The sequence below is a fragment of the Apodemus sylvaticus genome, chromosome 15 (genome assembly GCF_947179515.1).
Source record: "Apodemus sylvaticus chromosome 15, mApoSyl1.1, whole genome shotgun sequence".
NCBI classification, from domain to species: Eukaryota; Metazoa; Chordata; class Mammalia; order Rodentia; family Muridae; genus Apodemus; species Apodemus sylvaticus.
This window is the reverse complement of record NC_067486.1, coordinates 39,600,223-39,613,664: the sequence shown is the minus strand read 5'-3', so window position 1 is coordinate 39,613,664 and position 13,442 is coordinate 39,600,223. Positions and strand designations below refer to the sequence as shown.

The window sequence follows — 13,442 nt, the reverse complement described above, 5'->3', positions numbered from 1 at the left end:
AAACTTGGAAGAAAATGAAAAGGTCCTGAAAAATAGAATAGCTATTTGATTTTGTTTGAACATCCTGTTCAGTGAAATTTTAAACATCAAATAAATACAAGTAAAAATTAATTAGAAAAAATATATATACATTATTATCCTAAATTCACTAAGTGAATGGTAGATTTCCTTTTTGTGTTGCTCTTACTGAGATAGTAAAACAACTTTCTTTTTCTGGCTTACTTTACAGAATATCTGGCTAGTTTGAGTTAAAAGAAGAATCATTTGAAAACGAAAAGGAAATTTTAGCCACTATAATGACATTTTTAACTTTTTGAGAATTTTAAGGTTACTAACATTTTGTGATTGAATGGAAATATAAAATGTGTAACCACTGTCCAGGTATATACCTCTGTACCCTCAATACCCAGGGACAGAGGAAGGAGGGCATTGAGGCCAGCCTGGCCTATTTAGTGAGACTCTATTTCAAAAAACTGACAAACAAAACAAACGCTTCCTTTAAATTCAGACTCGAATCAGTGGCTCTTATAGCAACTGGGGAAAGAAAGAATATAAGCATTCTACATTCAAAATGTCATGTAAAAACCAAAGTGTCACACAAAATGTATATGAAGATATTGTATTTTAAAACATTTAATATTGTGTAAAATACATATAACATCTTTTTAAAAAAGATTTATTTATTTAATTTGTGTATATGAGTTCATTGTCGCTGTCTTCAGACACCCAGAAGAGGGCATCAGATCCATTACAGATGGTTTTGAGCCACCATGTGGTTGCTGGGAATTGAACTTAGGACCTCTGGAAGAGCAGTCGGTGCTCTTAACCACTGAGCCATCTTGCCAGCCCCTCATAAAACATCTTCAAAGTATGTTTTTGTAAACCCTTTCATGACTGTTTTTTCAGTATCTTTCAGACACTGTTTTCAATTTAATGATAGGAATGAAAAAAAATCCATGAATTGGGTAATTCATTACTGTGTATAAAATATTTTGACATATTCAATGAATTACTATTTTAAAAATCATTTCATTACATTTCTTAGAAATCAAGAGCATTAAGAATGTGCAGATTCCTACTAATGTATTTTTAAAACATAGTTGTTTTATTTGGGCGTTTTCATAGGATTATTTTTCTAATTTAATGCCAATATATATTTTCATGAAAATGAGTAGAATTATTTTACATTATATATTCACATCCTTGAAATGCATTTAAGTTTTACAATTCTTTTCTAATTGCTTTTTTTAAAGTGAAGTAACCACTTTAACATGTTAGTTATATTACCTTTTGATCTTGTAATACTTGTTATTAATGTTATAGTTAATACTATGCTTGTAATGTTTTAAATATGAGGTCATTACAGCAAGCATAACTAAAATTTAGCAAGCATTGCTAGTTAAAAACTACCCTTTCGGGCTGGAGAGATCGTTCAGTGGTTAAGAGCACTGGCTGTTTTTCCAGAGGTCCTGAGTTCCATTCACAGCAACCACATAGTGGCTCAAAACCATCTATAATGAGATCTGGTGCCCTCTTCTGGCATGCATGTGTACATGCAGGCAGAACCCTATTAAATAATAATAATAATAATAATAATAATAATAATAATAATAAATTACCCTTTCAAAACAAAATTAAACGGTTGATATTTTCCTTGCACAGAAGATGAAAAGTAAACTCATGGAAAAAAATCTCTCAAAGGCATTTTATATTCTATATACAAGTTTTCAATGTCGCAAACTAGGAGTCATTTCAGGAAAATGATTAATATGATATCAGAAATGAAACACATTCAATGATCTTTAAAACCAAGTGTTCCTCATATTCATTTCTGTTACCACAGCTCTAATTTTGTACCCCTCTGCCCCCACATGTTACCATTTCAAGTTTTATTTCTATTTTCTGTTTACTCTTGAAGAACTAATTACAAAAAAAAAAAGCATAAAATTGAATGGAAGCTGCATGTGTTTATAAAAAGTAAATGAGAGTTTTGCATAGTGTCAATATATTAATATAATGGCCTTTAAAGTAATATATATACATATATTTTATATATATCACAGGAAGAGACAACATATTAAAAATTCCAACAAAAGCATGTATGTACATTAAACACTTTCCATATAGTGCAGAAAAAAACATTAAAGCCTCATTGTTCATTTATTCTCTATAATATTCAGCATTGTCTTAATGATACTTCAATGTATATGGCAATGATATTTATCATGTCAATGATATGAGAACATGTTGGTTTTAAACAATGATCACATCAACCTCTTTGATGGGACTACAGCTCGTTCAGTTGCATGTTCCTTAGCCAGTGAGTGGTTACTGGTTTTATTTCTTAGAGTTTCTAAAGACATTATTTCAAGCAGATTTAGTAAAGGAAAACAAATAGATGTCAACAGATAAAGCATTCCCAGTTAAAATGTCATTGTGGCTTTGATAAGACTATCTTGGTATGTGGATTATGAGAAGCAAATGCTATTACCCATGTTAAATCGCGGCAATAGACTTAATAGTGCTCCATCTTTTAAGCTTGAATAAAAGTATATCTCAGTGGAAAATATGTGAAATCAAGTTCTGTCCAGAACACAGCCAATTCTACAAGTAACTCAACATAGAAAAGATTCAGGTCATCACAGAAGCAGCAGAGCATTTTAGGTGAAACCTTGACATTCATGATTCATTTTCAGTCTTGGCTTTTTTTTTTTTTCACATCATAGGACATGATTTTAAACACTAAAAATGATATTGACTCCTTCCAGAAGATAGAAAACCAAAGACTGTCTTACGTGGGAGCTGCAAAGACAGACACATTTATAATGAGATGAGCACATCAGCAGTGGGCGAGGGGAGCAAGCCAGTGGTGTACGTAGTACCTGCCTTCTGTGGCAAGGCTGGGACTTGAGCATCGGCACAAAACCACAAGCAGTAATAGTAGCTCTTGGGTAACTCATAGAAACAATTACGACTACATATAAAATCTGAGCTGGATATATAGGCAACAACGGGTCTTAGGTGCCCAGAGTTTTGTTTATAATCAAGAACTATCTGGAGACAAAGGGACATCTTCCTTTCCATGAGGACTAGTGAAACAGAGATCCCGACACAAGCTGAGCAGGGATACTGGAGTAAAGTTGTCACCCACCTATCAGTTCTGATGTACACACCAACTAAAAGCGCTACCGTGGCACATAAAGACCACTAGGAGATGAAAATGATGTGGAAACATGGATAAGGACAGATACGTTATTTGAGAGACTATCATTAATAGAATAAATGCTGTTTGAATTTACAACCTGTGGGATAAATGTATAGTCAACCTGTACCTTTTATGCTAGTACAAAACTGGATACTGTGTGTCTGGGAATATGGCACACAGATACTACCCAGTCCTGTATGCACAATTCTTTGTATTACTTAAGCATCACCCTTTATCCTGTTTTGCCAGGTAAAATTTCTTCTGCCTTTGGTATTCTAACTCCTCTCACAAAACAACAACAGAAACAAAAACAAAACTTGTACTTAAGGGTAGGAGAATTAGCTTTTGAGATTTTCTCACTATGAAACAAATACTCGCTTCATGAAGAAAAGAGACTGATGTAACAAATGGGTGTAGCAATTTAAGCAAGGACAGTCCTTTGTTTTGCTTATAAAAATTGCTTTGCTTTGGAAAGTGTTAAATATAATAAAGGAGAAGGGATCTGACACAATGGATGTGCATAAGATTTGAAGTTGTCAGTTCCTTTTTGGAAAAACCGAAGTTTATTTAGATGTCCTTTTCCTCCGTTCTAAATTCTAGTTCTCTTAACTTCATTTTAAAATGCAATAACTTCGAAAGCTAGACATTTAGATACATTCCATGATTTCAAAGGAGAAATCTGCCAACCAAACTAAAAACACTTGCTTCAAGAGCAAAGAACTCAAGACTTTTTGCATATAATTCAAACCTAGTTGTGAGGATGCGCAAAGCAATTTGACCTAATGATAATTTGAATCTACTCAGTATAAAAGGTTAGTTAAATACACCCAGATGACCTGTACCCTAAACCTTTTCAACTTATTTCCCAGAAAACATGTATCATGCCCCATGTCCTTATAACAAAATTCTATTGTTTTTCTAATAAATCTTTAAAAAACACTGACTAATTCTTGATATTTTAAGGGACCATTAAGAGGAAGATGAGATGTTTAATTTTAGTAGTCGGAGGTTTTTTTTTTCCTCTTCCCTCTGGCTCTGTTAGATCTAGTCATAGTAAATCACTTTGAATTTGAAACGACTTTATGCAAGCTTTGAAGTACATATTGTTACATTTGCTAGAAAAATCAGCTCATGTTAGAGATTAAAATTTCAGGTTTGGTTTGAAAGAAAAATGATATTTTTAAAGGCTGTGTGAGAAATGAGTTCATATATGGACTAATTTATGATGAGAATGTCTTAGAGAACTTACAAGCATGATTCCGTCTACCAAACAAGAGTCAAAATATCTCTTTCTAAAGGGGATTTAAGATGCAATTCACACGTGGCTAGTTCCTGTGTGTTTATTCTTATTCAACAGCAAAATCTAATTCCCTGTGGTGCAGAGTCTCCAGTCCCTAAAATTTAAACTTGAGGATCAGTGGAAGCCAATGACAGTGTACTTAAATTCATTTTTGTGGAAAAAAAATACTTGTATGTATGAGAGGCATGTTTTGTTCAACTATAACAAATACAATTTATCCTCTTTTAAATATTATAAAAATGGTAAAGGATGTCACAAATGTTGGTTATAAAATGGAAGAAATTAGACCTCAATGCCTGAAAGGCAAAAGAATCCAAGTTGTACCCAGTTCGCGGTTCTAGGGTTACAGTCTCTCAAAGAAAAGCATCACAATGTGCTGTTCAAGCTGTAAGCATTAAAATGATCCTAACACAGGAAGTCATGCATCTGCTTTGAACCTCTTTTCTGCACAAACACACACATTTCGTATAAGTTAGCATTTGATTCTTAACATACTAATTTCTTTTTATCTAATATTAGACTTCCTGGGCCAACCAAAGCTGCAGAAAATAATTGTCTTGCATTTTGAAATTTATTCCCTTCGTGCTTAGTTTCTGATAAGCAGAGTCAGAGCCCACACCCTCTGACTCGAAGCTTCCATTTGTGTGCTAAGACCCAACCTAGCAAAGCTTTAACAGTTTGCAACCCCGTTCCCCGCCCCCCACCAAGCCCCTTCCGGGGAAATTTACTAGACCTTTATAGACTTGCTGTGCTTCCCTATGTTGATATAATGAGTGTACTGATAGAACCTGAGACAAAAAGAGATAGGATGGGGAATTTAAACTGAAAACAGAGAGGCTAAAAATGTAATAAAAGAAGAGGGGAAAAAAGACAATACTGGTTAAAAAAAATCAAGAGTTTAACTGACTTTCTCACAGAACGTAAATTTAATAGAGAAAGATATCAAAGTAGACATTTAAGACACAGGCTGGGTGATATGCAATTTCCTCTTCACTATCCCTGCTATAGAGAACTTTATAAAAACTTTTCTCAGATTAAATTTGGCTTTCTTTTCTAATACAGGCTGTGAGCTTTAGAGTCGAGACTGCCTTATTCAGTTTGCAGCTGGGTAGATTGTAAGGAGTGATATCCAATGTAATAAATCTGTGATTGTAGCATGCACAACTCATTTATCAGTGGTTGGAGGGCAGCTTTGCAACGTTCCCTTCCTGTTATACTGTCGGCATTTAAGATATTTTTTAGTTGAATGACTTAAATACCCCATCTTTCTTCTTGATTGTACATTTGTTTTACATTTTTGGCTATAGACCAGAAGTTGATCATCAAACAGATAAAAAGTTTCCATGGTATGATTTTCAAAATTCTAAAAATTCACTCATTAGAATCTATTAGGATTTCTTAAAGGCAACTACATAATATATGTGCACATTTTAGCTATAAGAGATTATTCCTAACTATAATTATGAAAGTCATTAGTTTATTTTGGGTTAATTATTTTATTCTTGTATGTGAAAAATGTAGTTATTGTACATGGGCACCAGCAAATTTCAGAATGTTTATTTTCAACTGATTTTGCTATTTTAGCCATTATTTTTATTATGCCCAGACTTTACTTCCTCCTGGGTCATAGGGTGCATGACCACTAGACAGCAAAGAAATAGATCTTGTTATATTTTAATATTTCTGTTTAACTGTATACATATTTCTTCCTTGTTCTGTCCATGATGAAGTTCACAGTTATACTTAATATTATCATGCTCATAGCTTGGTAAGTTACAAAACTTGGAAGAGAATATTGGGAATGGAGTAAAAAGAAAGAATTCTAATAAGTATATAATAAGTATCTCATGTCTTAAAAGGCATGAGATAGGAATACAAATTAATTAGAAATAGAATCACATCATCAGAATTTTGAAAGAAAATTAACATTTTTTTAAACAAATCCTGCCATCACTGAAAGTAAATCCCCGGTTAAATACTGTTATAGAATTGATTTTATCAAGGCATACAGTTGCTACTGACAGAGTCTTATGATGGAGTATATTCGCTTCCTTATTTTTCTAAATACTTTTTTGTTGTATTATAAAAATAAATATATATGATTAATAAATTTAATCATCTCTTTACATCTGTTATCATTTAATAGATATTTAAATACAGATAAATATGGAAATTTTATACTTCCCCTAAATGTGTCCAGATTTGTGTAAATGTATCAAGCAATCTGCAGAGAGTCTATGAGTGATGTATGGCCATGCATGTAGGTGGCTGGAATATGTTGTCAGCTATTTCTTTCGCACTTACTTAAAAGTGATGGAATGTCCACTTTTCCTTTCTCAGGTACTGTAAAGACATCCTTTTATCTCTATACATGCTATTTTTGGAATGAAAAATTTAAGCAGAAATAAGAGGGGGAAAAAGAGATGGATCAGCTAAAGGAAAGGTGTGGAAGGAACCAGTATGAAGACATGTGAACTAGTACGGACAATAAGAAAATTCTACAAACAAGAGTAAGAGGGGAAGTGAGGCTCCTTAAGTAGAAATGGCTTTACCCTCTCCCAGGATGGTTTAGGTAGGAATTTGGAGATGTGGAGGGGGATACCTCTGTCTCTGACATCACATAAAAATTAGTTCACCAAATCTGCGTCTTTAGACAACCTGTTGTGCATTTTTCTTCCATCAATACATGGCTCATCCTTCACTCACCATGATGGTAGTTTTTGTAGTTTCACATGGAGCACATGGTTTTATCATTGAGTTTGTTTCAAAAGGAACACTATTTTGAGAAGCTGCCAAATTCACTGGAAAAATATATTTGCTTTTTTGCAAGCTTCAGTGGTGATTATGACAACGCATCTCAGATGTGTTCTTATATACTATAATAGTCAAAGGTTTACACACACACACACACACACAGAGAGAGAGAGAGAGAGGGGGTGTAAGAATATATATATATATAAATGCTTAAATGTAAGATCTATTCATATCATGTTTAGGATATCAATCTTTTCTTACAAGATTTGGAAAACAGTTCAGCATGTCCATGTAGCTTATTTTTGTGAACAAAATTTTGGAATTTTTAAATTTGGAAAATATACCAATTATCACTGAACAAAATACATTTATTACCTTGGGGCACTGTAAGCTGTCTTAAGTAAACCATTTCCCATTAAATCTATGGCTACTATGTTAGACCTTTTATTCAGAGAAGTCCTGTGAGCAATTAACTTTCTCAATGCTTTTATAACTCTTTCTTTTTCAAATTTGTGAAGATGAATCCAAGGGAACAGCCATTGTTCACTCCATGCATCCGTCTATGAAAACTATGAGAGCAACAGACTCACTCTTAGTCTTCCCAAGTGTGATTCTTGTAACATACTAGAGAAATACAGTACAGTAAGTAAAAAAATTAGAGGGGGAAAAGCCTCTAAACAATCACCTACTATGAAATGTGTAGAACTCTATAAAGTTAATTTAAAAATATAGACAAACCCAGCCTTAGAAGATTTAAAAGCACAGTATTTCTATCTGTCTCCCTCCCCAACACTGCCCTTCATAACTGTAGTCACACCGGACACAATTGCACTACATAGAATCATTAGTTATTTCTGCAAATCATTGTATCAACATCAGGCACCAACAGTTAAGTCATTAAAAATAAAACAACAGCAAAACCTGCAGAGTTAAGTAAAACTATTGAAAAAAGAAGTATGTGAAGTTGGAAGGTACTTGATCACAAAACATGGAAGAATGGTCAGCTATTTTCTTCTTATCTATTATCGAACTCCACATACATCTTTGAGGATGCCACACTTAAGGACAAATTCCTTTAGGTTAAGTCCATGAACACTTCCCAGACATTTCTATACAAAGGTACACATTCATGCTGAGTTATTTATCGTTATGCAGTGTTAGTCTGCAGTGGGCCAGAGTTTCGTTTGCAGGCTATTCAGAGAGGACCTGTGTAGCACGATACTGAAATCCACGGTGGAGGCATAAACGTCAGGTGTGCAGCGATAGTCTGAGCAGGAGACTGTGGGATGTGCAGGGAGGCCTGGAGAGTCAGAAGAACGAGTCGTAGAGGGAATAGCTCTCTTTGTAGAAATGCTGAGGCACAAGATACAGGTGTTTATAGTACTTTCATACATGAAATCCTTTCTCCTGTATGTGCGTCATGTGTAAACGTAAAGTTTGTATGCTGCTGACTATTCGTCTCTGATGTCCAATGAGGATGACTCCGATTCGCCTAATATCACTGAGAGGGCAGGAAGAGGGAGGGGAGGAGAGGAAGGGGAGAGAGAGGAAGAGAGAGATTTTGAGCATCTTGAGTTAATAAAGACAAGCCAGAGAAAATGAATACTTAGCTATGTTAAATATGTACCATGCCACATGTGACAGAATCATGTTGGTTAATTGTTAAGCAGTCATGTAATCGAATACCAGTAGTTTTATATTTCCTTCTCCTTGGTTCCATAAAATATACTGTAGTCTTAAATTTAATAATATAAAGAAAACAATCATATCTAGATATGATATTTATATCTTTGTAGACATATGGCTATTATTTATATTTATATATTTATATTTATATTTATATTTAGTGCTTCTACAAATTTGCAATAGTCATAGAATATGCTGAGCATGTGGGATAGAGATATAATGTGAGTCTGATCTGAGTTCTCATAGCCATTTTGTAATTCTAAGAAAAATGACATTAAGCAAAATTTTGCAATTTTGTACAAATAAGTAAAAGTGGAAATATGCATATTCTATACTGTATATATTCTAATCTTACAGCAATCTTACATACCTATTGTATGAATTTTAAAATTTATATGAAATATAGAAATGAGATAGTCACAGAATAATAAATATTTAATACAGAATAGTGATGATTTTGGGATGGGGTTGGAGATGTGATAGAAGCGGGGTACACATACAACTTCAACTGTTTTATGAAGGGATTATCTCACAAACTTAGTGGTGGGTATACTGGGATTTGTTTCATTATTCTCTATCCTTTTTGGTGCATATATGAGAAATACTCATAAGAATGAATAAAATCCAATATTTGACATTAAAACTGTCATTATTTTGAACCATAAGAAATTGCATTGCCATCGTAAGATGATTGTAATTTCATATGGTTCCATCTAATTAGTATATATTTTAATCCACATTTGGAGGTCTTCTATTGATATAGGTGATGGATGTAGGTAATGGATGTAGGTAATGAGACAATGGAAGATGTCTGATCATGAAAATGTGTAGAAGGATCCTAAGGTAGCATGGTGATAGTAGATTGATTTAATAAAGATAGTACAAATTAATCGTACATTACTAATATATATGACCAACAATTTATCAAGGCAACAAACACAGTATTTATGTAATGTCTATGATGTGAATCAGATCTATATGCATTTTTGAAACACAACAATGTCAAAAAGTTATTTGAATTACACATATTCTTTGAAAGAATAATGGCCAAAGGAGTAACTTCCAGCTTCCACCAGAATGATAATGAGGAATGGCAGAGGTCACATACTAGCCCTGGGAAAGGTTTTCTTTACTGGATGCATGAACTGGCCATCCTTGAGCAGAATATCTAATTACAGTAATAAGCCTAGAATTACTTACTCGATGCTCATTCTTGAAATCAGATCAAACGTTGTAAAACCCGCTGCCATGAAGTTACTCTTGTACTGGCCCATCTTTATAGAATCCAGCCAGTCGCCCACTGTGACAAACAGTGGGTAATCGGGAACATCACCAGGGGATTCTGGCATTCTACAGGGAAATGAAATAGAACATTTAAAAGCCACATAAACCCGACTTTGCTGTTTTTATTAAAATCTTTTGCGATTTTTTATGAACTTAGTTTATCAGCAAGACAAATCTTTATCAATCTACAGATATCATTCCTCCCTTTTTAAAAGAAGATTTATTTCTTTATTATATATTAAGCACACTGTAGCTGTCTTCAGACACACCAGAAGAGGGCATCAGATGCCAATACACATGGTTGGGAGACACCACGTGGTTGCTGGGAATTGAACTCAGGATGTCTGGAAGAGCAGTCAGTGCTCTTATGTGCTGAGCCATCTCTCCAGCCCCAATATTGAATATTTTTATTCTCTATTTAAGTGAACTCTTTTCTGACTTCTTCAGCAAGTACTTAGCTCAAGCTCTTTTTATCAAATCAGCAATTTCTTTAGACTTTTCCTGTCTTTTGCCACTGTGGGTATGTATTACTGAATGACATTTAGAAAAAACACTTTTTCTCTCTCTGCAGTTTTTATTTTTTTCTCTCATGAAATTGTTTTGAGAGGGGAGCCTAGTCACCCCATCGTCTCTGCGTGAAGAGCAGCAGCTTTTTCCTGCGTGTCATCTCAGACCTCTTACCAACCCATGTCCTTCGACATGCCCCACACTTGCTGTGGCCGTTCTCCCTTTAATGGTGAATTCATTGATCAGACTTCAAATTATGTATTTTAAACATTCACCAATAATATTCGTATTTAAAAGTAATCTCTTTTTTTGTTTTGTTTTGTTTGTTTGTTTGAGATAGGGTTTCTCTGTGTAGCCCTGGCTGTCCTGAAACTCACTCTGTAGAGCAGGCTGGCCTCGAACTCAGAAATCCGCCTGCCTCTGCCTCCCAACTGCTGGGATTAAAGGGATGCGCCACCACTGTCTGGCTAAAAATAATTTCTGATATCACAACATAGTGGCATAAATATATCCAAGCATAGCATATGAGTATTTTAGCTCAAAACATAGATGTTAAGCCATAAAATAAAGCAAAAATCAATCAAATGTGAGTTAACAAGCCAAGGAATATAGTATTGAGAGTTATTAAAATAGTAACATTGTAGTCAATTTAGTTTTTAAAGTCTTCAAAAGCACTTTAATTGAGAATTTTTTATAGTTTAAGTATAATGTAAAGGCATTATTTTGGAATGACTATGAAAGATAAATGTGAATGCATATATGTTTATACATAGCATACACACATAGCTAAAGTTGGCTGGAATATAATGGAATTAATCTTAAAAATGATAGTAAAATAACTCAGGAATTTGCACTTCTACTGTTCTAGTAAAACACTGAAGTGTTCTTTCTATGGGAATGTCAGACACACAGTCCATATCCGATGCCGTGTTAGATTTCTGAGAGCTTGTGAACAAACTGAAAGGAAACAAGTCTTTGCAGCCTCTGTTCCTCTAGAACATGGATTTAATCGTGGTCCTCCCAGGTGTAGTAATAGGAGTGGGTTTACTTTAGATTATCTATCATCTTATGAATTGTTATTCAGAATAATGTTCCCAAGCATAAGCTGTCTTCCCTACTGGAAAAGCCTAAACTCATGTGACCTAGTCCTTGTGACTGTATACAACTTGAATTCAAGTGAACTTTGCTCATATGACCTTGCTTAACCCTCAGAATACCCTCAGATATAAATTATCTGATGCCCTGAATAAAGTTGGCTATTGCATGATACGTTTGTCTGCCTCAATTGGAGGTTCCGCTCTCCCAGGTTCATCCCACCAAATACAGCAGCAGCACTGGACTACGGAAATATTGTGATGTTTGTAAAAATACTTGATAGGAAAAGTGTATAATAATAGATGCATTACAACGAATGTTTTATTTAAACATTCTTAGATACAAAACTTATATATCTGGTAAAGCGTTAATGATCTTTAAAAATATACTTATGATTTGATTCAACTCAATATTTACTAAATAATAAAAAATATTCTTACCATAAGTAAATGACTAAACTCTTTAGACACTGAAAGTTAGTCCAACTTCCAATTATTTTGTTCTTAATATGTTAAATAAAATATCTGTAGACACATAATTTGAACATCAATATTTTAAATATATCATCAAGCTTTTGTCATCAGTGTTTTAATTATGCCAGTTGGAACTGGAATCTGCTAATATGCAAAAACACTTGTCTAAACCTATGAAGGAAGAATATCTGGGTGTATACATACTATCTAACTGTGGTTCCTTTCTGATAAAATATATATGGGAGTGAGCATTAACTTCTAAGGTGAAAATTGAAGACCCATACATGTATACTCTTTGGTTGGTGTTTTAGTCCCTGGGGGGAACTTTGGAGGAGAGAGGAGGGGGAGGGATTAGGTATATGAAGAGATAGAAGTCCAGAGCGTCAGGAAAATGAATAGGCAGCAGTGTGTGTGTGTGTGTGTGTGTGTGTGTGTATGTGTGTGTGTGTGTATGTGTGTGGTGGGGGGTGGTATGGAGGGGAACCACTAGAAGGTCTCACATACCAGGGAAGCAAGAGGTTCTCAACACCCAATGGAGATGACATTAGCGGAAATACCCAACTGAGGGGAGATAGAACCTGTAGAGGTCACCTCCAGTAGATAGGCACAGCCCCCAGTTGAAGGGTAGGGCCACTCACCCATCTCAAAATTTTAACCCAGAATTGTTCCCATCTAAAGGAAATATGGGGATAAAAAATAGAGCAGATACAGAAAGAAAGGCCATCCAGAGACCATCTTGGGATCCATCCCACCTGCAGACATCAAACCCCAACACTATTGCTGATATTAAGAAGCGCTTAATAAGAGCCTATATAGCTGTCCTCTGAGAGTCTCTGCAAGCACTTAATATAGATGCAGATACTAACTATATTTTTAAATGACAGCATTCTTCAGAATTTCCAATTGTTGACATACACTCTAAATAAGGAAATTCAAACTAGCTTCAGCATAACTTTCTTGAATTACTTAGTCTTTGTCTTTAAATAATCTCTTAGGAAATGCTGCTGTAGTTCACACACTAATTCTCAAAAGATTAGGGCATCCTTATTGATGACTGTTAGCATGAGTAACCATAGGTTAGAAAGGTGAATGTCTTATTTTAGAACAATATGGCTCTAATAACTGCAATTACCTGTTA

At 34.5% G+C, this 13,442-nt stretch overlaps 1 protein-coding gene across 1 annotated transcript in view; it reads right to left on the bottom strand.

Moving 5' to 3' along the window:
* Window positions 1-8,645: 8,645 nt before the first annotated feature.
* Window positions 8,646-13,442, bottom strand: part of Epha6 (EPH receptor A6) — a 993,878-nt gene continuing 989,081 nt past the window's right edge. The window contains exons 17-18 of the mRNA XM_052158907.1: window positions 10,146-10,295; window positions 8,646-8,760 (exon numbers count right to left, since the gene is read on the bottom strand). Of these exons, the coding sequence (XP_052014867.1) occupies window positions 8,646-8,760; window positions 10,146-10,295 (265 nt within the window). The remainder of the gene's footprint in view (window positions 8,761-10,145; window positions 10,296-13,442) is intronic.